Source organism: Papaver somniferum, chromosome 7 (genome assembly GCF_003573695.1).
Source record: "Papaver somniferum cultivar HN1 chromosome 7, ASM357369v1, whole genome shotgun sequence".
In the NCBI taxonomy this organism is placed as follows: Eukaryota; Viridiplantae; Streptophyta; class Magnoliopsida; order Ranunculales; family Papaveraceae; genus Papaver; species Papaver somniferum.
This window is the reverse complement of record NC_039364.1, coordinates 19,445,366-19,465,676: the sequence shown is the minus strand read 5'-3', so window position 1 is coordinate 19,465,676 and position 20,311 is coordinate 19,445,366. Positions and strand designations below refer to the sequence as shown.

General features: G+C 36.6%; 2 protein-coding genes across 4 annotated transcripts; both read right to left on the bottom strand.

Annotated features, from left to right (window-relative positions):
- Nucleotides 1-493: 493 nt before the first annotated feature.
- LOC113296615 (GDSL esterase/lipase At4g16230-like) lies at nucleotides 494-3,016 on the bottom strand. Of its 3 annotated transcripts, none has more exons than XM_026544917.1 (5): nucleotides 2,747-3,016; nucleotides 2,496-2,626; nucleotides 2,160-2,390; nucleotides 954-1,212; nucleotides 494-867 (listed from the first exon to the last, which is right to left on the bottom strand). In XM_026544917.1, the coding sequence occupies exons 1-5, from the start codon at nucleotides 2,982-2,984 to the stop codon at nucleotides 653-655; spliced, it is 1,074 nt and encodes a 357-aa protein (XP_026400702.1). In that variant the 5' UTR covers nucleotides 2,985-3,016; the 3' UTR covers nucleotides 494-652. The 3 variants fall into 3 exon arrangements, with proteins under 3 accessions (XP_026400702.1, XP_026400703.1, XP_026400704.1); XM_026544918.1 differs by having other exon boundaries at nucleotides 954-1,044; XM_026544919.1 differs by lacking the exon at nucleotides 2,160-2,390.
- Nucleotides 3,017-13,739: 10,723 nt separating this feature from the next.
- LOC113300569 (GDSL esterase/lipase 7-like) lies at nucleotides 13,740-15,677 on the bottom strand. The gene is made up of 5 exons (XM_026549773.1): nucleotides 15,347-15,677; nucleotides 14,933-15,063; nucleotides 14,595-14,843; nucleotides 14,236-14,488; nucleotides 13,740-14,151 (listed from the first exon to the last, which is right to left on the bottom strand). Exons 1-5 carry the CDS (start codon nucleotides 15,603-15,605, stop codon nucleotides 13,937-13,939), a joined length of 1,107 nt encoding a protein of 368 aa, XP_026405558.1. The 5' UTR covers nucleotides 15,606-15,677; the 3' UTR covers nucleotides 13,740-13,936.
- Between the last annotated feature and the right edge of the window lie 4,634 nt (nucleotides 15,678-20,311).

Genomic DNA, 20,311 nt, shown 5'->3' with positions numbered 1-20,311 from the left:
TTTCTTTTCGCCCGCGTTTTGACCCGCTCCATGGATTCTCTGTATGTTTGCTCCAATCGGATATCCGATTGATTTAATAAATTCTAGTTATACGAGATATGAGATTGGATATGATTTTGTACCCAATCTCAAATCGAATATAACCAAAATTCAATTTCATTTTGATTTTTTTGTTTTGTTTTAATTTGATTTTTTTTTCCTATTCTTATTTCATCAAATAAAATTTAAGTACAAAAATTATCGGGGAAATTTGGTCGGCATGGTTGTTTGGTGATCTGTTGACTGACTGAAATCATGGCCAGCGCAATTTGGTCTTTTACATCTTTTAGACATCGCTTAGCAGACTATTTTAGATGGGTTTAAATTTTATATATCCCAATTAATCTGGGTATACCCGATCCGACAAGGTTATTAAATTAATACTTGTTTTTTTTGTGCAACCATTACTATATCTTGCATTTCATCACCGTGTGGTACCATAAAGTGTAAACAGTTTGTAGATAACATTGACCACGTAAACGTGCGGTCGACTTCATTTATTTAAGCAACCATCAAACCATAGACCACAAAAACAAAAGAAAGCAAAAGAGACATAAAGCAGAATACAAATCAGTTAAACAAAAAATAAAAACCGTGTTGTGGACTTCATACATCATGACTGCTTCAATGCTAATTGTTTAATGTTTATCGGGGTGCACCTTGAGTTACCAGAGAAGCAATCTCCTGCGAATTGGTAGTTCACTAGTTGAACCGGATGAATTGCGTCATAGAAAAGACGATCATCTCTATCACTACATGGGTTTTGTCCAGGTATACACATTCCCGACACACCAAAATCACAGCACGGTGTTCTTCCATCGGCATATCCTGCATGAAAAAATATTTCAACTGTTATATGGAAGGAATTTGCGTACATTATGTATAGGAGTGAAATGATGAATGGGGTTTCTTACCAAATTTAACAGGATCTTGAAACTGATCATAACCAAGTGAAAAAAGATCGGCTTGGACGAAAGTAAAGCCTTGTAAGCGGGAGGCAAGTCTCTGTAACATAATCGGAAGTCCATTGTTATAAATGTTAATCAAATTGTTTACATCCTCTACACATAGAGTTGTCGGCTTTGGATTAGCACTGGCTATCACAATTGGTAAACATCCCAGAGCACCCAGACCATATACTACGAATTTTCTCCCTCCTAATTTGTAAATAGTCTGCAAAATTCAAGATTTTTGTTAGAGGGAGAGCAAAAACGGATCCGAGGAGCACAAAAGTCGTAGTCGACTAGGTAATCTCGACCGGTTCCATATATTTTATATAAATCGGACAACAATACCCTCATCGGCCTCTCAGTTTTTTCACACTCTTACCCGTGTCCTAACCATAACCTCACCAAAACCCGTTAATGGCGTCGAGTTTTGTTGTTGCCACTGCTTTGTAATTCAAATCTGAAGATGAACTGCACCAACAAAATCTAAAGATGATTTGTGTAATCCATCAAAAGATTTGACGTTGATCTTTGTTTGTTGGTAAAAATTGACGAGTACTGTCGACGAAACCCTTGGGGAAGAAAATATCAACGCTATTGTTGGCATTGACAGAGAAGGTTTTTGAATGCGAGAGTCGACATTAATTGTAAGTAAAAATCTCATGTACAATATAATCGAGAAAAAACCTTACTTCCTGCTACTACTTCTAATAAGATCAAATATGATTAGGAGAAAAGGGGATAAAAAATCATCCATCGTGATTAGGAGAAAAGGGGATAATAAATCCTCCATCGTTAGTTAACGGAGACATCAAGATTCATTCAGAAAAAGAAAACAACAATATGACTTCGGTGATGCATGATTCGAAGTAGAGATAGTTTGACTTAATCAGATATCATGCATCTTTTTTTATTAATGGCAGAGAGGGGGTTAGGTTAAATTTTGACGTGGAATGTGAACGAATTTTACTGTCATTAAGGGTAATACTGTCCGATTCATATAGATTTATTAAATCGATCCTAATCACTGAGTCAACTATGATTTTTGCGTTCCTCGAACCCATTTTTACTCTCCCTCTAACAAAAATCAAATTCAATACATGGTTATATAAGCACACATCAAGTATTTGCCTCGCTAAAATTGAATTTTAACCATATGGCATGCATACATACCGTCAATTGTTGTTCAAAAGTGTCTAACAGTAGATTAGCAAATTCCTGAGGAGGATAAGTTTGGCTAATGTTGGAGAACTGAGGTTGTAGATAGTTGTTGAGATAGTCATTACTACCAGTGGAAATAAGAAAGATAGACCTAGCCAAGGTAGAGGAGAGGATTGATGGCAAATCATTTGTCACTGTGCTATTAAAGTAGTTGATTTGTTCATCTAGAGTTAAGATGTCTCCCTGTTTACGGTCAAACAAGAAGAAAAGTTAGCTAGTCATGATCAAGGTATATATGATGGTTACATCTTGCACCCTACACTTTGATGGTTAATTTGTGTATATTACCAATATGGTTCCTGTCTCTGAAAGAATTCCCGATCCACCAGAGGCGTAGTTGATTCCAGTGGTTGTGATTTTTCTACTTGCCTCGGACAGACTCAAATACGCTGGTGGATGAGGTAAGCCAAGTAGTTGTGCTGCATGAGACAACAATAACCAATATAGGCCACAAAAAGTGAGAACGACGTCAGTTTTGGATAGATGACACTATGAGTTGCATGCTTAATTAGCATATCTTTCTTCCTTACGTAACTTACCTATGAAATCTCCTCCGGTAGCACCATTTGTAAATCTGCCAGTTGGTTCACCGGGGAGATCAATTCCGTAAGGAGTATAATTCGATTTCGCATGAGTCTGTAGGAAGTTGTTATTTCCACTGTCTAGAAGAGAGTCGCCGAAAACGTAAATCGCTGGTACAGTTGCACCTGATGATTTTCCTGCAAACATTGTCAAACAAAGAGATATGAAGAAGCAAGACTCCATGAAAACTGCCATGGTTTCAGATGTTTCTCTGAAATGGAGTTTGCTGATAGATGGAATGCAGTATTAACGTAGGGTGTACCTTATCTAAAGGGGAATCCGTTCTGCTGATGTGGCGGCTCCAGAATACCCCTCATGTTTACCCTAAATAAGCAAGCCATATATTTCTATTCAGAGGTAGAGAATAATTGAACTTGAAGAAAACGTTTTATAAAAAGATAGGCGTCCCTTGAGTTTAGAGGTAGAGGTAGTAGATAAGGAGTATTGATTTAGAGGTAGAGAATTGAACGTTTTACCTTATATTGCGTCCCTTCACTTAAATTTAAAAGCAACGGCTTTTTAATGAAGGCACAATTGGGGATACTTTTACGAATTGGGAGATACTCACGGTTATACAAGGCTGGATTTTGGCTAAGGGGACATTTTTAATCTGATATCCCCCAATTATGCACCAAATTAAGAAAAATAAAAATAAATTATCATATCTGTTTCTTGCCGGAACAAAATCATCATATCACTAGGCTTACAGTACATTTTAACTTCTTTGAAAGCTTTATCACCCCAAGATTCAGTAACAATATAGTCAACGGAATCATTAGGGTTACAAAGGTTCAAATGAATAGAAGCAAACCGGGTAGTTCCACCTCCAGAATTTCGATTTTTTGACAAAACACAATCAGATTAGTATAATATATGTATGCACAAAAATCAGATCCCCAAAAGGGTGATCGACAGTATAGCGGATGGCATGAAAATTACCATGAGCACTATCATGCAAAGTTGAAAATTTTATAAACAAATAATTTGTTGAACCAAATAACGAAACAAAGACATAACTGAGTCTCGTCTTGACTTTCCTAATCAATACACTTCGTCATTTTTTATGTTTCACAAACACACCTCCCTCTGTATTAATGCAAAATTGAATAAGACTGTTAACCTTGTTTTCTTTTCTTAGCTTCATTCATTGATCGGAAATATCAAAGGAAGACATGAACTTGCAGTCGGTATTGGTTGAGGTAGAAAATAGGGTTTTTGGCCGGTTGAATGCAATACCGACTGTTATAGTCAGTATTGTTTTATTTATGAGTCCAATACTGACAGGTCAGTCGGCACTGTCGGGAAACACTAATCAATGCCGACTGTTAATACCTTTGGGAATACTAAAGGATAATTTAACCATTTTAAAAGGTGTTTGGATAAGGGGTTCCTATATTACTTCATAATATTTTTATTTTTATTTTTTTTGAGTATCCTCAAGTTGTGAGAGTATCCCCTGCCTTCTCTTTAATCCTGAAAGAAAGCTGCAGTATCTTTGTAAGAGTCTCGTACGTCCCTTTTGGAGAATTGACTGTCCATCCAAGTAATGGCAACTGCAAGATGAAACTTAGCTTATATAAAGACAACTCTCTTTATTGATGTTTAAAAAATCTCTCAAAACTAAACACAAGCTCTAATCTTGCTCATATGATCAACCACAACTTTGGTGATCATATATATATAGAACTATGAATTCCTTTTTCTAGTCCTATTACCTTATTACATGTCTTTCCTTTTCTTAGAACTAAATGACTTCTAATTCCCTTAGGATTACATAAATTTCCTAATCTTGTCCTAACCAGCTTGTTAGTGACTTCTATGTTGAAGTTTAACCAACATTCTACCCATTAAGCTTCAACCTTAACCGTGACATATCTTGTACTCCAATCAATTGTCTCATTTCTTCAAACTTGATCCGAGCTAATGCCTTTGTCAATATATCTGCTTTCTGCTCAGTTCCTGGTATGTGTTCAACGTTGATGATCTCCTTCTCGATACATTTTCGTATGAAATGATACCTTTTGTGAATGTGTTTCGTCTTCCCATGAAACACTGGATTTTTAGGGAGTGCAATTGCAGACTTATTATCAATATTGATGAGAACTTTTTCAGGTTCTATTCCTTTGATTTCACCCAACAGTTCTTGAAGCCATATTGATTGTTTAGCTGCTTCTGTTGCGGCCATGAACTCAGCTTCACATGATGAGAGGGTTACAGTGTCTTACTTCTGTGAACACCATGTAATAAGTGCTTCTCCTAGATAAAATATATGACCAGTTGTACTTTTTCTCTCATCTTGATCAATATTATGACTGCTGTCACTATACCCAACAATTCCTTTTGATCCTCCTCGACCATACTTCAATCCACAGCTGATTGTTCCTCTTAGATATCTCAATATCTGCTTTATTACATCACCATGAGACTTGCGTGGACTCTGCATATAACAGCTTGCTACTCCCACAGAGAAAGCCAAGTCTGGTCTTGTGTGTAACAAGTATCTAAGGCATCCAACATTTCTTTTATAACTCGTTGGATCAATCTCTGCTTCTTCTCGTGCCTTTAAAACTTTAAGTCCAAACTCCATTGGTATCTTAGTTGGATTACAAGTTTCAAGTCCTGCTTATTTCAGAATTCTCCTTGCATAAGCTTCTTGTTTAATCTGAATCCCATCTACTCCTTGATGGACTTCTATGCCAAGGTAATAAATGAGTTTTCCGAGGTCTGACATCTCAAACTTTGATGACATTTCTCTCTTGAACTCATTGATCACCTTAAGGGAGGTGCCAGTCAAAAATAGATCATCTACATAGACTGCAATCACAAGAAGCGTTCCCTTTTCTTTTCTTCTGTATACTGATGTTTCTTTAGAGCACTTAACAAATTTGATTTCTCTTAAGATTTTATCTAACTTTGTATTCCAGGCTCGAGGAGCTTGTCTTAGACCATATAGAGCTTTTGATAACTTATAAACCTTATGCTCTTGTCCTTTTACTTCAAAACCTTCTGGTTGTTCAACATACACATCTTCTCGCAATTCACCATGTAAGAATGCTGTCTTAACGTCTAAGTGGTGAATTTCCCATGAGTTTGATGATGCTTCTGCTATTAAGAGACGAATTGTCTCTAGTCTAGCAACTGGTGCGAAAACTTCATCAAAGTCTATGCCTGATTCTTGAACGTATCCCTTAGCTACAAGTCTTGCCTTATATTTGTTGACAGTACCATGAGCACTATCATGCAAAGTTGAAAATTTTATAAACAAATAATTTGTTGAACCAAATAACGAAACAAAGACATAACTGAGTCTCGTCTTGACTTTCCTAATCAATACACTTCATCATTTTTTATGTTTCACAAACACACCTCCCTCTGTATTAATGCAAAATTGAATAAGACTGTTAACCTTGTTTTCTTTTCTTAGCTTCATTCATTGATCGGAAATATCAAAGGAAGACATGAACTTGCAGTCGGTATTGGTTGAGGTAGAAAATAGGGTTTTTGGCCAGTTGAATGCAATACCGACTGTTATAGTCAGTATTGTTTTATTTATGAGTCCAATACCGACAGGTCAGTCGGCACTGTCGGGAAACACTAATCAATGCCGACTGTTAATACCTTTGGGAATACTAAAGGATAATTTAACCATTTTAAAAGGTGTTTGGATAAGGGGTTCCTATATTACTTCATAATATTTTTATTTTTATTTTTTTTGAGTATTCCCAAGTTGTGAGAGTATCCCCTGCCTTCTCTTTAATCCTGAAAGAAAGCTGCAGTATCTTTGTAAGAGTCTCGTACGTCCCTTTTGGAGAATTGACTGTCCATCCAAGTAATGGCAACTGCAAGATGAAACTTAGCTTATATAAAGACAACTCTCTTTATTGATGTTTAAAAAATCTCTCAAAACTAAACACAAGCTCTAATCTTGCTCATATGATCAACCACAACTTTGGTGATCATATATATATAGAACTATGAATTCCTTTTTCTAGTCCTATTACCTTATTACATGTCTTTCCTTTTCTTAGAACTAGATGACTTCTAATTCCCTTAGGATTACATCAATTTCCTAATCTTGTCCTAAACAGCTTGTTAGTGACTTCTATGTTGAAGTTAATCCAACATTCTCCCCCTTAAGCTTCAACTGTGCTTGTGAAAAATCTTGTACTCCTATTAATTTCCTCATTTCTTCAAACTTGATCCGAGCTAATGCCTTTGTTAATATATCTTCCTTTTGCTCAGTTCCAGGTATGTGTTCTACGTTAATGACCTCCTTCTCGATGCATTCTCGTATGAAATGATACCTTTTGTGAATGTGTTTCGTCTTCCCATGAAACACTGGATTTTTAGTGAGTGCAATTGCAGACTTATTATCAATCTTGATGAGAACTTTTTCAGGTTCTCTTCCTTTGATTTCACCCAAAAGATCTTGAAGCCAGATTGATTGTTTAGCTGCTTCTGTTGCGGCCATGAACTCAGCTTCGCATGATGACAGAGCTGTTGTGTCTTGCTTCTGTGAGCACCATGTGATAGGTGCATCTCCTAGGTAGAAGATATGACCTGTTGTACTCCTTCCATCATCTTGGTCAATGTTGTGGCTACTATAACTATACCCTACAATATTTTTTGATCCTCCTCGACCATACTTCAATCCACAGCTGATTGTTCCTCTTAGATATCTCAATATCTGCTTTATTACATCACCATGAGACTTGCGTGGACTCTGCATATAACGGCTTGCTACTCCCACAGAGAAAGCCAAGTCTGGTCTTGTGTGTAACAAGTATCTAAGGCATCCAACATTTCTTTTATAACTCGTTGGATCAATCTCTGCTTCTTCTCGTGCCTTTAAAACTTTAAGTCCAAACTCCATTGGTATCTTAGTTGGATTACAAGTTTCAAGTCCTGCTTATTTCAGAATTCTCCTTGCATAAGCTTCTTGTTTAATCTGAATCCCATCTACTCCTTGATGGACTTCTATGCCAAGGTAATAAATGAGTTTTCCGAGGTCTGACATCTCAAACTTTGATGACATTTCTCTCTTGAACTCATTGATCACCTTAAGGGAGGTGCCAGTCAAAAATAGATCATCTACATAGACTGCAATCACAAGAAGCGTTCCCTTTTCTTTTCTTCTGTATACTGATGTTTCTTTAGAGCACTTAACAAATTTGATTTCTCTTAAGATTTTATCTAACTTTGTATTCCAGGCTCGAGGAGCTTGTCTTAGACCATATAGAGCTTTTGATAACTTATAAACCTTATGCTCTTGTCCTTTTACTTCAAAACCTTCTGGTTGTTCAACATACACATCTTCTCGCAATTCACCATGTAAGAATGCTGTCTTAACGTCTAAGTGGTGAATTTCCCATGAGTTTGATGATGCTTCTGCTATTAAGAGACGAATTGTCTCTAGTCTAGCAACTGGTGCGAAAACTTCATCAAAGTCTATGCCTGATTCTTGAACGTATCCCTTAGCTACAAGTCTTGCCTTATATTTGTTGACAGTACCATGAGCACTATCATGCAAAGTTGAAAATTTTATAAACAAATAATTTGTTGAACCAAATAACGAAACAAAGACATAACTGAGTCTCGTCTTGACTTTCCTAATCAATACACTTCATCATTTTTTATGTTTCACAAACACACCTCCCTCTGTATTAATGCAAAATTGAATAAGACTGTTAACCTTGTTTTCTTTTCTTAGCTTCATTCATTGATCGGAAATATCAAAGGAAGACATGAACTTGCAGTCGGTATTGGTTGAGGTAGAAAATAGGGTTTTTGGCCAGTTGAATGCAATACCGACTGTTATAGTCAGTATTGTTTTATTTATGAGTCCAATACCGACAGGTCAGTCGGCACTGTCGGGAAACACTAATCAATGCCGACTGTTAATACCTTTGGGAATACTAAAGGATAATTTAACCATTTTAAAAGGTGTTTGGATAAGGGGTTCCTATATTACTTCATAATATTTTTATTTTTATTTTTTTTGAGTATCCTCAAGTTGTGAGAGTATCCCCTGCCTTCTCTTTAATCCTGAAAGAAAGCTGCAGTATCTTTGTAAGAGTCTCGTACGTCCCTTTTGGAGAATTGACTGTCCATCCAAGTAATGGCAACTGCAAGATGAAACTTAGCTTATATAAAGACAACTCTCTTTATTGATGTTTAAAAAATCTCTCAAAACTAAACACAAGCTCTAATCTTGCTCATATGATCAACCACAACTTTGGTGATCATATATATATAGAACTATGAATTCCTTTTTCTAGTCCTATTACCTTATTACATGTCTTTCCTTTTCTTAGAACTAAATGACTTCTAATTCCCTTAGGATTACATAAATTTCCTAATCTTGTCCTAACCAGCTTGTTAGTGACTTCTATGTTGAAGTTTAACCAACATTCTACCCATTAAGCTTCAACCTTAACCGTGACATATCTTGTACTCCAATCAATTGTCTCATTTCTTCAAACTTGATCCGAGCTAATGCCTTTGTCAATATATCTGCTTTCTGCTCAGTTCCTGGTATGTGTTCAACGTTGATGATCTCCTTCTCGATACATTTTCGTATGAAATGATACCTTTTGTGAATGTGTTTCGTCTTCCCATGAAACACTGGATTTTTAGGGAGTGCAATTGCAGACTTATTATCAATCTTGATGAGAACTTTTTCAGGTTCTATTCCTTTGATTTCACCCAACAGTTCTTGAAGCCATATTGATTGTTTAGCTGCTTCTGTTGCGGCCATGAACTCAGCTTCACATGATGAGAGGGTTACAGTGTCTTACTTCTGTGAACACCATGTAATAAGTGCTTCTCCTAGATAAAATATATGACCAGTTGTACTTTTTCCCTCATCTTGATCAATATTATGACTGCTGTCACTATACCCAACAATTCCTTTTGATCCTCCTCGACCATACTTCAATCCACAACTGATTGTTCCTCTTAGATATCTCAATATCTTCTTTATTACATCACCATGAGACTTGCGTGGACTCTGCATATAACAGCTTGCTACTCCCACAGAGAAAGCCAAGTCTGGTCTTGTGTGTAACAAGTATCTAAGGCATCCAACATTTCTTTTATAACTCGTTGGATCAATCTCTGCTTCTTCTCGTGCCTTTAAAACTTTAAGTCCAAACTCCATTGGTATCTTAGTTGGATTACAAGTTTCAAGTCCTGCTTATTTCAGAATTCTCCTTGCATAAGCTTCTTGTTTAATCTGAATCCCATCTACTCCTTGATGGACTTCTATGCCAAGGTAATAAATGAGTTTTCCGAGGTCTGACATCTCAAACTTTGATGACATTTCTCTCTTGAACTCATTGATCACCTTAAGGGAGGTGCCAGTCAAAAATAGATCATCTACATAGACTGCAATCACAAGAAGCGTTCCCTTTTCTTTTCTTCTGTATACTGATGTTTCTTTAGAGCACTTAACAAATTTGATTTCTCTTAAGATTTTATCTAACTTTGTATTCCAGGCTCGAGGAGCTTGTCTTAGACCATATAGAGCTTTTGATAACTTATAAACCTTATGCTCTTGTCCTTTTACTTCAAAACCTTCTGGTTGTTCAACATACACATCTTCTCGCAATTCACCATATAAGAATGCTGTCTTAACGTCTAAGTGGTGAATTTCCCATGAGTTTGATGATGCTTCTGCTATTAAGAGACGAATTGTCTCTAGTCTAGCAACTGGTGCGAAAACTTCATCAAAGTCTATGCCTGATTCTTGAACGTATCCCTTAGCTACAAGTCTTGCCTTATATTTGTTGACAGTACCATCAGCATTCCGTTTTATTTTGAAGATCCACTTAAGACCAATCACTTTTACCCCACCTGGCTTATCAACTAGAAACCAAGTCTTGTTTCTGTTGATTGAAATAATTTCTTCTCTACATGCTTGTGTCCATTTAGTCGAGACCTTTGATTCCTGAAAATTCCTTGATTCATCATTAACAGAAAGTAGCATAATCTCACATTCTTCTGCATCTTGAAGAACATAATCCTCCAGATACCGTGGCTTTTGTATCTGTCTTGTTTATTTTCGCAGTGGAATGGGTTGAGTTATTTCATCAATCTCTTCTTTTTCTTGATTAACATCATTGTTTCCATTGGTATTGATGATTATGGGTCCTTCGCCTTCATTAATTACTTGACCCCATCTCATGTGAAACATTCCTGGATCCCTACTTGGTCCATCATTAGTTTCTTTCCAGTTCCAGTTTGCTTTTTCATCAAGTACCACATCTCGACTCACTATCACTCTTTTCGTTGTTGGATTGAATAATCTGTAAGCTTTGGATCGAGGCTCAATTCCTAGATTTACAAGAGTCTGAGATCGATCATCCAGTTTCTTAACAGTTGCATAATCAACTTTTTCTATGCTTTGCAACCATACACTCTTAAATGATCTATGTTTGATTTTCTCTTTCGCAAACTTTCATATGGAGTCATGTCTTTCAGAGCTTTCGTAGGTATCCTGTTTATTAGGTATGGGGAGTGTCGTACAACTTCTCCCCATAGATAATTAGGTACCTGCATAGCCTTTAAAGAACTTCTTGTCATCTCCATTAGAGTCCTGTTTCTCCTCTCCACCACTCCATTTTGTTGTGGTATCCCTCGAACCATCTTGTTATGAGACATTGCCTTTAAAGTTCCAAAGCTTATGTGTCCTAACCTTGCGTGCCACTTCCATGTCTTATCTTCCAGTCTCATATTCAGACATAATGGCCTTCCAATCATGAGACTTATCTTGTAGAGTCTATTATGTGAGCATGAGACTCTAACTAAAAGTCTTCCACTTGGGTCATGAACTGTTAGATAATCTTGTCGCATTCTAACATCACATCCAACTTCTGTAGCTTGTCCTAAACTTAGAATGTTGCTTTGTAAGTTTGGGATGAAGTAGATGTTTGTGACAAGCTTTTGTTCTCCGGTCTTGCTCTGAAATAGAATTGATCCTTTCCCTTCAATTTCTACAGAAGATCCATCCCCAAACCTCACTTGTCCTTTGATTTTCTCATTGAGTTCAGAAAAGTAGTGTCTCTTACCAGTCATGTGATTGCTGGCTCCATTATCTAAATACCAGATTCCTTCTTCTCCATACTTTGATTCGTAGTTCTTTGGTATTAGTTTCCCTTCGTTTAAGAAGACAACTTCGTGCATGAAAAGAGCTGTATCTGCTTCCCTTGTTTCATTCTTGTTTGTTTCTTCCATATTTTGTATTCTTTCAGGGCATACAGAGGAGAAGTGTCATGGTTTATCACATCTGTAAAAAATAATGTTTGATCTATCCTTCTTTTCTTTCCCTTGGTTTTGATCATTCTGACTTGTTGTTCTATCTTGTGAGTTAAACCTTCCTCCCTTTCCTCGGCCTCTGTTTCCTCTACCACCTCTTCCACGACCTCTTCGTCTTGTCACAGAGTTTTGTTGGTAAGAGTCTGTATACAAGATTTTTCCTTGAGTTTCTCCATTGTTTTCTTCATCAAAGATTCTTTCTTCATATGCTTTCAATCTTCCAATTATATCTTCATATCTAGTCTTCTTTAAATCTAAGACTTGTTCGAGAGAAGCTATGATATGAATATACTTCGATCTTGGTAAACTATTGAGAAACTTCTTTACCAGTTTATCTTCATCAATGGATTGTCCAAGTGACGCAGCTTTTGAGGCTATCTCTGATAGCTTTCCTGCAAAGCTATCAATAGTATCAGTGTCTTTCATCTTCACTCTTTCAAATTCAGACATTAAGGTTTGCAGACGGGCTTCTTTAACTCGATCAACTCCGAGATTACGTGCCTTTATTGCATCCCAAATTTTATTTGAAGTTTCTTGTTCACCAACTTGTAGAACAAGACATTCTGGCATTGCTTGAAAGAGTAATCCAATGGCAACATTTTTTTTGTCTGGGTCCAATGTACCAGGATCAATTGTTTCCCAAACTTTGTAGATTTTCATCAGTACCTTCATTCTCATGACCCATACTGTGTAGTTTGTGGCGTTGAGGATTGGAACTTGTATTGATGGTGGCGTGAACTGTTTTGCACCCACAATGGTGGTTTCGTTTTCCATTACTCAGAAAACAAGCTCTGATACCAATTAATGGCAACTGCAAGATGAAACTTATCTTATATAAAGACAACTCTCTTAATTGATATTTAGAAAATCTCTCAAAACTAAACACAAGCTCTAATCTTGCTCATATGATCAACCACAACTTTGGTGATCATATATATATAGAACTATGAATTCCTTTTCCTAGTCCTATTACCTTATTACATGTCTTTCCTTTTCTTAGAACTAGATGACTTCTAATTCCCTTAGGATTACATCAATTTCCTAATCTTGTCCTAACCAACTTGTTAGTGACTTCTATGTTGAAGTTTAACCAACACCAAGTACGTACTTACTCATATAATTACATGGTCGACGCCATCCAAATAATAAACTTTTGGCCCAACAAGCTCTATCGACTTTTTGGGATGTGATGTTAAGCTGGTAGTGAAAGCTATATACTTCAAAAGGTCGATTAGATTAATCATTTTCTTTAGGTGGGTTAATTATTTTCTTAATTAGATGTTCGTTGATTAAAATCACAAATCATAGTATCCATTGGGGCGTCCTTGGTCTGGACTGTGTACCTTGAGCTATCCAGAAGTGCATGTTCATTTTGTTAACGTATGAACACCATAAGCTTAAGGCATAGATTTGCAGTTATAAAGATGAAAATAAATGGATGTATGTATAATCTGATGGTATAGAAGTGCATGTTCATTTTGTTGTTACGTACTCGTGCACAAACCTATGATTGATGCAAACTAGGTCTTGCATTTCATTAACGTATGAACACCATAAGCTACGTACAAACAGTCTGAGATAGCATTGAACACGTAACCGTGCTATCGACTTTATCTTTGTGTTCAAAAACAAAAAAGAAAAAACGGAAATTTATTAATGAAAAAGGGGGAACGGGAGGAAGGAGCTCCAAATTCAAACAGGAAAACAAAAGAAAGCAAAAGAGAGACATTAAGCAGAAGACAAAAACAGTTGCAGAAACTTAAGGAGGATTCCACTCAAAGAGGAAATTTATTACAGAAACAAAAACCGTGGTGTGGACTTCTTTATCATGACTATTTCAATGCTAATTGTTGAACATTCAGCGGGGTGCAATATTTCGAGTTACGCTGGAAGAAGCAATCTCTCGCAAATTTGTAATTCACTGCTTCAGATGGATGAATTGCGTCATAGTAAAGACGGTCATCTCTATCACTGCATGGAGTTCCTCCTGGTATACACTTCCCCGACACATCAAAATTACAGCAAGGAGTTCTTCCATCGGAAAATCCTGCATGAAAAAATATTTCAACTGTTATCTGAAAAGAATTTGCGTATTATGCATAGGGGTGAAATGATGAATGGAATTCCTTACCAAATCTAACAGGATCTTGGAACTGATCAATCCCTAGTGTAAAAAGATCGGCTCGGACGAAAGTAGAGCCTTGTAAGGTCGAAGTAAGTCGTTGTAACATAGTCGGAAGTCCATTGTTATAAAGGTTAATCAAATTGTTCACATCTTCTAGACACATACTTGTTAGATTAGCACCGGCTCTCACAATTGGTAAACATCCCAGAGCACCGAGACTATAAACTAGGAATTTTCTCCCTCCTAGTTTGTATATAGTCTGCAAAACTCAATTAATGGCAGGAGTGGTATACATAAGCACATTTCAATGGCCAAGTGTTTGCTTCGCTAAAAAAAATGTTACCCGAGCAGGCATGCATACATACCGTCAATTGTTGTTCGAAAGTGTTTAATAGGAGATCAGCAAATTGCTGAGGAGAATAAGTTTGGCTACTGTTGTAGAACTGAGGTTGTAAGTAGTTGTTGAAATAGTCATTACTACCAGTGGAAATAACAAAGATAGACTTGGCCAATTTAGCGGATAGGATTGCTGGGATGCTGTAAATTGTAGGCAAATCATTTGTTACTGTGCTGTTAAAGTAGTTGATTTGTTCATCTAGAGATAAGATGTCTCCCTGTATACAATCAAACAAAATGAAAATTAATTAGCTGCTTGAAGTCCTGTTATGTATTTAGGGTACTAGTTATATTCGCTGTTTTTTACCATTGCGGATCCTGATTCAGGAAGAATTCCTGACGCGCCCGAGGCATAGGTGATACCAGTAGTTGTGATTTTTCTACTTGCCTGGGACAGACTCAAATACGCTGGTGGATAAGGTAAGCCAAGAAATTGTGCTGCATGATAAAAAAAAGAACCAAATATTAACTACGTAGAGCTAGCTTCGCAGATGTCTCTCTAGCAGAGTAGGAAGATCTCACATATCTCTATATCCACAACTTGCAGTCAAAATTTCTAGCATCTTCACTCCTACCCACAGATCGATGAAAATTATAGAGAGCTTCCAAATAGGCCGGGAAAAGTTACAAAACTAAAGAGCCAAAAACAGTTTAGGGATATAACGATAACACTACTGAGTTGCATGCTAATTAGCACTTTTTATTCTCTTATGAAACGTACCAATGAAATCCCCTCCAGTAGCACCATTTGTAGTTCTTCCCGTTGGTCCGGTGATGAAATCAATTCCATAAGGAGTATAATTTGATTTCGCTATAGTCTGTAGGAAGTTGTTATTTCCATTGTCTAGAAGAGAATCGCCTATTAAGTATATAGCTGGTACACCTGCACCTGATGATTTTCCCATAAACATTGTTAAACAAAAAAGAAAACTTAGTGAGTTAATGGACATGAAGAAGTAAGACTCCCTGGAAACTGCCATGGTTTCAGAAGTTTCTCTGAAATGAAGAGTTGTTGATAGATTGAATGCAATATTGTAGGGTTTAGTTCTGAATATATATAGTTAATCGATCAAGCTAGTGGATGTTTTTCCTATTATTAATATGCGAATATATTCTCAAAATCACGTTACCACCATTGCACTATCAATCATTATTATCCCGCACACTTGCCAAATAAAGCAATGAAAGTATACGTGATGTCGATTGGAGAATTGACCATCCATCCAAGTTGGAACTTAGGAACAGATTTACTCGGTCGATGCTATCCAAATCATACTAATAGTTTATCTTTTGGCTTAATGAGCTAAGCGAGTTCTCGAGCAGTAAAAGGTTAATAAAGAGATTATTCCATATACTACAAAATGAGCTTATTTTGTCATTTTGTGAAGCCTCTCATGAATCTTTTTGGAGCCCTGATTAGCTTCAGATGATCTCCTTATGCATTTGAAATATTGGTCTACATTCGATGCATTTCTTGTGCTTATGTTTTGGCGTTCACCAAATTAAGCAACAAAGATTAAGGGACCAAAATTTGGAAAAAGAAAAGAGAGAAGGATAAAACAGAGCAACAACATCTTATGACTTTACGAGTATTGGCCCCCCTATCTTGCAATTTGAGCTAGGGGGGAAAGTAAAACAGTAACCACCACGCATGCTGTATGTTGCCCACCAAATTGCGTGAAGAGATGGTCCATAACAAATTTCCACTAAAGAGTTGGGAGTTCTTCTTCCTCGTCGTTTTTCTTCTTCTAGTATTTTCTTCCTTGTCATAATCCACTATCAACCATCGCCAAGAGGATAGAGCAATCAAAGCTACTGAGATAGAAGCTTACGAAAAATTGATCAACATTCAAGAAAAATGTTTTTTTTTTCTTTTGAAGTGCGGAAAAATGGGCTGTATTGGTGAGATATCGGTATTCTGACTTATATTGAACAATTCATATATGTATACAAGCTGGTTTACCTAGCAGGTGTGAGTCTTTTTCTACGTCAAACATTTTATCTGAAAATATCTATGTGAATAACACTTGTGGACACTTCAGCCAGTACTACTTACACATGACAGTTTTAGATGTGGGATGTATAAGGCCGTACCCCATTTTGGCCGTATCCCCCGTTTTAGTCTCCGTTTCCATTACCTTGTAACTGTATCTAGCTCCGACACTCGTATCATTGTTACATGGGTACAGGATTGCAATATACAGTGATTGCCAACTTTGATTTGCAATGACAACTGAACTTGGAAATGTTTGTGAATTTTAATTCTGCAATTATATATGCGTCAAAAAGTTCTTCTCTTCGAATTTCCACCTACAAAAAACCATTGAAAAAGCTTCCACCTACAAAAAAAACCATTGAAAAAGCTGCTTACAAAAGATTCTTAAGCAAAATTCAGACTCCATAACACCGTCAAAACAAGCTCTAATTACCAACTGCGCCATGATCGAGATTTCTTCTTTAATTTTTTCTAATCTGAAATGTTGTTATTTTTTTATATTGGGTACAAGTTAATTCGACTGAATTCGAAATTTTGGTGTTTCATTTTCGGTATCAACAAGTTACTTCACCCGTTCATAAATTAGGGGTTTATGCTTCAATTTCCTTATACACAACTTACTTCTCTTGATTTTGGGTAGATTCAGATAATTTTGGGGGTTTAAGCATCAACGAATTCGTCACAACTCGAAATAGGTAAGTTTAATCATTAATTTATGTACCTCATTTTTGTTCTCTTGGACATATACTCATATAGAGCTTCATTCGCGCAATTTAAGATACTACAGGTTCAAAGTTCAAACTGGATTTGAGATTTTTTTTTTTTTTTTTTGAATATGATTTTCCCTGACATTCGCATTTTGGGAAACTTAAATTCTATTCTATTTTGATTTTCTTTAGCTTGAGTCACTAATTTCGGATATGAACTTTGATTCAATTGTCTAAAATTTGGGTAGTATTGGTTCAATGCGCCAAAGCTGCCAGAAAATTAAGTATTTCTAGTACCTAGGTTGTGTTAGTTAGAGAAGGGTGAGGCTGAAGTAGATCGGTACATGGAAACATCAGTGAGTAGCAGCTAGATTGTATACTTAGGCTTAAAGTTCCAGATTTTTTATGGATTGTAAAAACATTAAGTTTAGGTATGAACAGCAGGCGCGACACTTGCGGTTCTACTATTGTCAGGTTTAGCATTCATTTTTTTTAATGCATACCAGATTGACATATTATACCAATTATTTCCTATTATTATGCTTTGCATGTGCATCTATTATCAAATAAATGTGTTTTGTTGGAAGATTGGCGGATGATACATATCAACATTACTGACGATATCAACATCAGGTAGAAAACTAGAATTACTTTTTAGCTAGGTGCAATTTAATTTTCCTGTGCGGTTTTCTGCAATGCCTGTATCATACTATCAAAATGTTGCAGGACATCTATTATCTTGAGTCAACACAAGCCATTTACAGGCTATCTTAAAATTTTGGTTCTTTCTCAGGCATTTGTTATGTCAGGTAGAAAAGCTGCTCTTAAGATCACCAATAATATTTTTATTCCATATTTCATTCCATTACCTCCCCTTAGGGTGCTTCATTTCCGGTTTCTATATATTTTTTAAAGAACTAGTCATAAAAATCCAAGGTGACCAAACTTGTGGTACAAAAATCCCGTCCAAATGTTAGGATTCATTAAAACTCAATCTTAAACAAAATTGATACAAAAACTTCAGATTTTTAAAAATTGATTAAAAAAACCCCAAATTTCAAAATTGGTTTCATCAAATTCTATGACGTTTCATCAAATTTTATGATGAAACCAAAATTGGTTTCATCAAATTCTTTAGGTTTTTCGTGTTACTTTTGTTTTGATGGGGTTTTTGTGGATGGATAGTGACACCTTTGGGGTTATAACTCGCGGACCGTATTTTTTATCTTTTTCTTGCGTGCCAAAATGCTATATTTTGGTAATTTTAAGTGATCGGACCGGCTGGCGCAACGCGCTTGCGTCTTGACTAGAGTACTTGGCATCATCCTGGAAAAGAGGTTTTATTATTCTGCTCATTTGATTATGTGGATGACGATACTCACGGTCTTTACCAGCAAGAATACTTGAACAATATTGCTCCAGGGGGTTTACCATCACATATTTCGAAATTGAAGCTTGGTGCACCTATTATGTTGTTGCGGAATGTTGATGCAAAAAATGGTCTAAGTAATTGTACCAAGTTAATAATTAAAGAGTTCTTCCCAGATTGTATAGATGATGTAATTATTAGTGGGAATTCCATAAGTACATGAGTCTTCGTTCACATGATGCCGCTAGAGCTACCTAAGAATCTGAAGCACCCATACAAGTTTAAACGTAAACAATTTCCGATCCGTTTGTGTTTCTCCTTTACAGTCAACAAGGCGTAAGGGAAAATGATTGAAAACGTAGGTATTTTTTTCTCTGAACATGTGTTCAGCCATGGTCAACTGTATGTTGTTCTCTCGGGAGGAGTGTCAAGTGGCAACACGATAGTATTAGTTACTAAAGGCACCATTGGAAAGAAGAAGGGAACGTATACGAAAAATGTTGTGTATAAAGAAGTCTTTCTGTCTTAGAAAACTATGAGTTACGAATAAACATTCTTGATGTAAATGGATATTTATGATTGAAAAATTATTAAATGAAAATTTCGAGTTTAGTTGTAGTTAATTTTTTTCAGATTAGCTTAAAAATGAGTTTTCACCACTTGGTGTTAATCGTTGATTTTGACCTTAACTACTACACATAAACAACAACATTACGGAACGAACGACAACAGACGCATCGGGCGTGTGCTATACTAGTATACAAAAACAAAAGAAAGCAAAAGAAACAGAAAGCGGAAAACAAAAAAACAGGTACAGAAGCTTAATTAGTAGGATTACACTCGAAGAGGAAATTTATTAAAGAAACAAAAACCGTGCCGTATCATGACTACTTCAATGCTAATTGTTGAATGTTGATCGGGGTGCAATGTTTTGAGTTACGTTGGTAGACGCAATCTCTCGCAAATTTGTAATTCACTGCTTCAGTTGGATGGATTGCGTCAAAGTAAAGACGATTACCTCTATCACTTCACGGGTTTTGTCCAGGTATACACTTTCCTGACGCATCAAAATTACAGCAGGTGTTCTTCCAGTGGCAAACCCTGCATGCAACGATATTTCACGTGTTATATGGGAGTAATTTATGTATAGGGGTGAAATGGTGAATGGGATTTCTTACCAAATTTAACAGGATCTTGAAACTGAGCATAACCTAGTGCAAAAATATCGGCATGGACGAAAGTGGTGTTAGGATCTTCACGGACCGCCGGACCCCCGACCACATAGCATCGATATTGTCCCCACTTGACCACCTGTTGTAGCAGGTGTGGGGTTTTAATCTAAAAGGCCTCGGTGCTATGTAAGGAGATGCCCAAACTTATTAGGCACCACATGTACTTCCTCTTATTCCATGTGGGACTATCCTACCTATACATATGTGGTGTTTATCGAGCCACATACTCCAACAAGTGGTGCCTTGCAAGCGGGAAGAAAGTCGTTGTAACATAGGCTGAAGTCCACTATTATAAATGTTAATCAAATTATTAACATCCTCTACACATAGAGTTGTCGGCTTTGGATTAGCACTGGCTATCACAATTGGTAAACATCCCAGA

Bases quoted from the DNA above. Each gene is read 5' to 3' on its own strand.
- LOC113296615 (XM_026544917.1), bottom strand. From the start codon at position 2,984: ATGGCAGTTTTCATGGAGTCTTGCTTCTTCATATCTCTTTGTTTGACA. The intron at 2,391-2,495 runs GTAATATACACA...GACCGTAAACAG, and splicing joins CAGAGACAGGAACCATATTG to GGAGACATCTTAACTCTAGA. The intron at 868-953 runs GTAAGAAACCCC...TTTTTCATGCAG, and splicing joins TCAAGATCCTGTTAAATTTG to GATATGCCGATGGAAGAACA.
- LOC113300569 (XM_026549773.1), bottom strand. From the start codon at position 15,605: ATGGCAGTTTCCAGGGAGTCTTACTTCTTCATGTCCATTAACTCACTA. The intron at 15,064-15,346 runs GTACGTTTCATA...TTTATCATGCAG, and splicing joins TACTGGAGGGGATTTCATTG to CACAATTTCTTGGCTTACCT. The intron at 14,152-14,235 runs GTAAGGAATTCC...TTTTTCATGCAG, and splicing joins CCAAGATCCTGTTAGATTTG to GATTTTCCGATGGAAGAACT.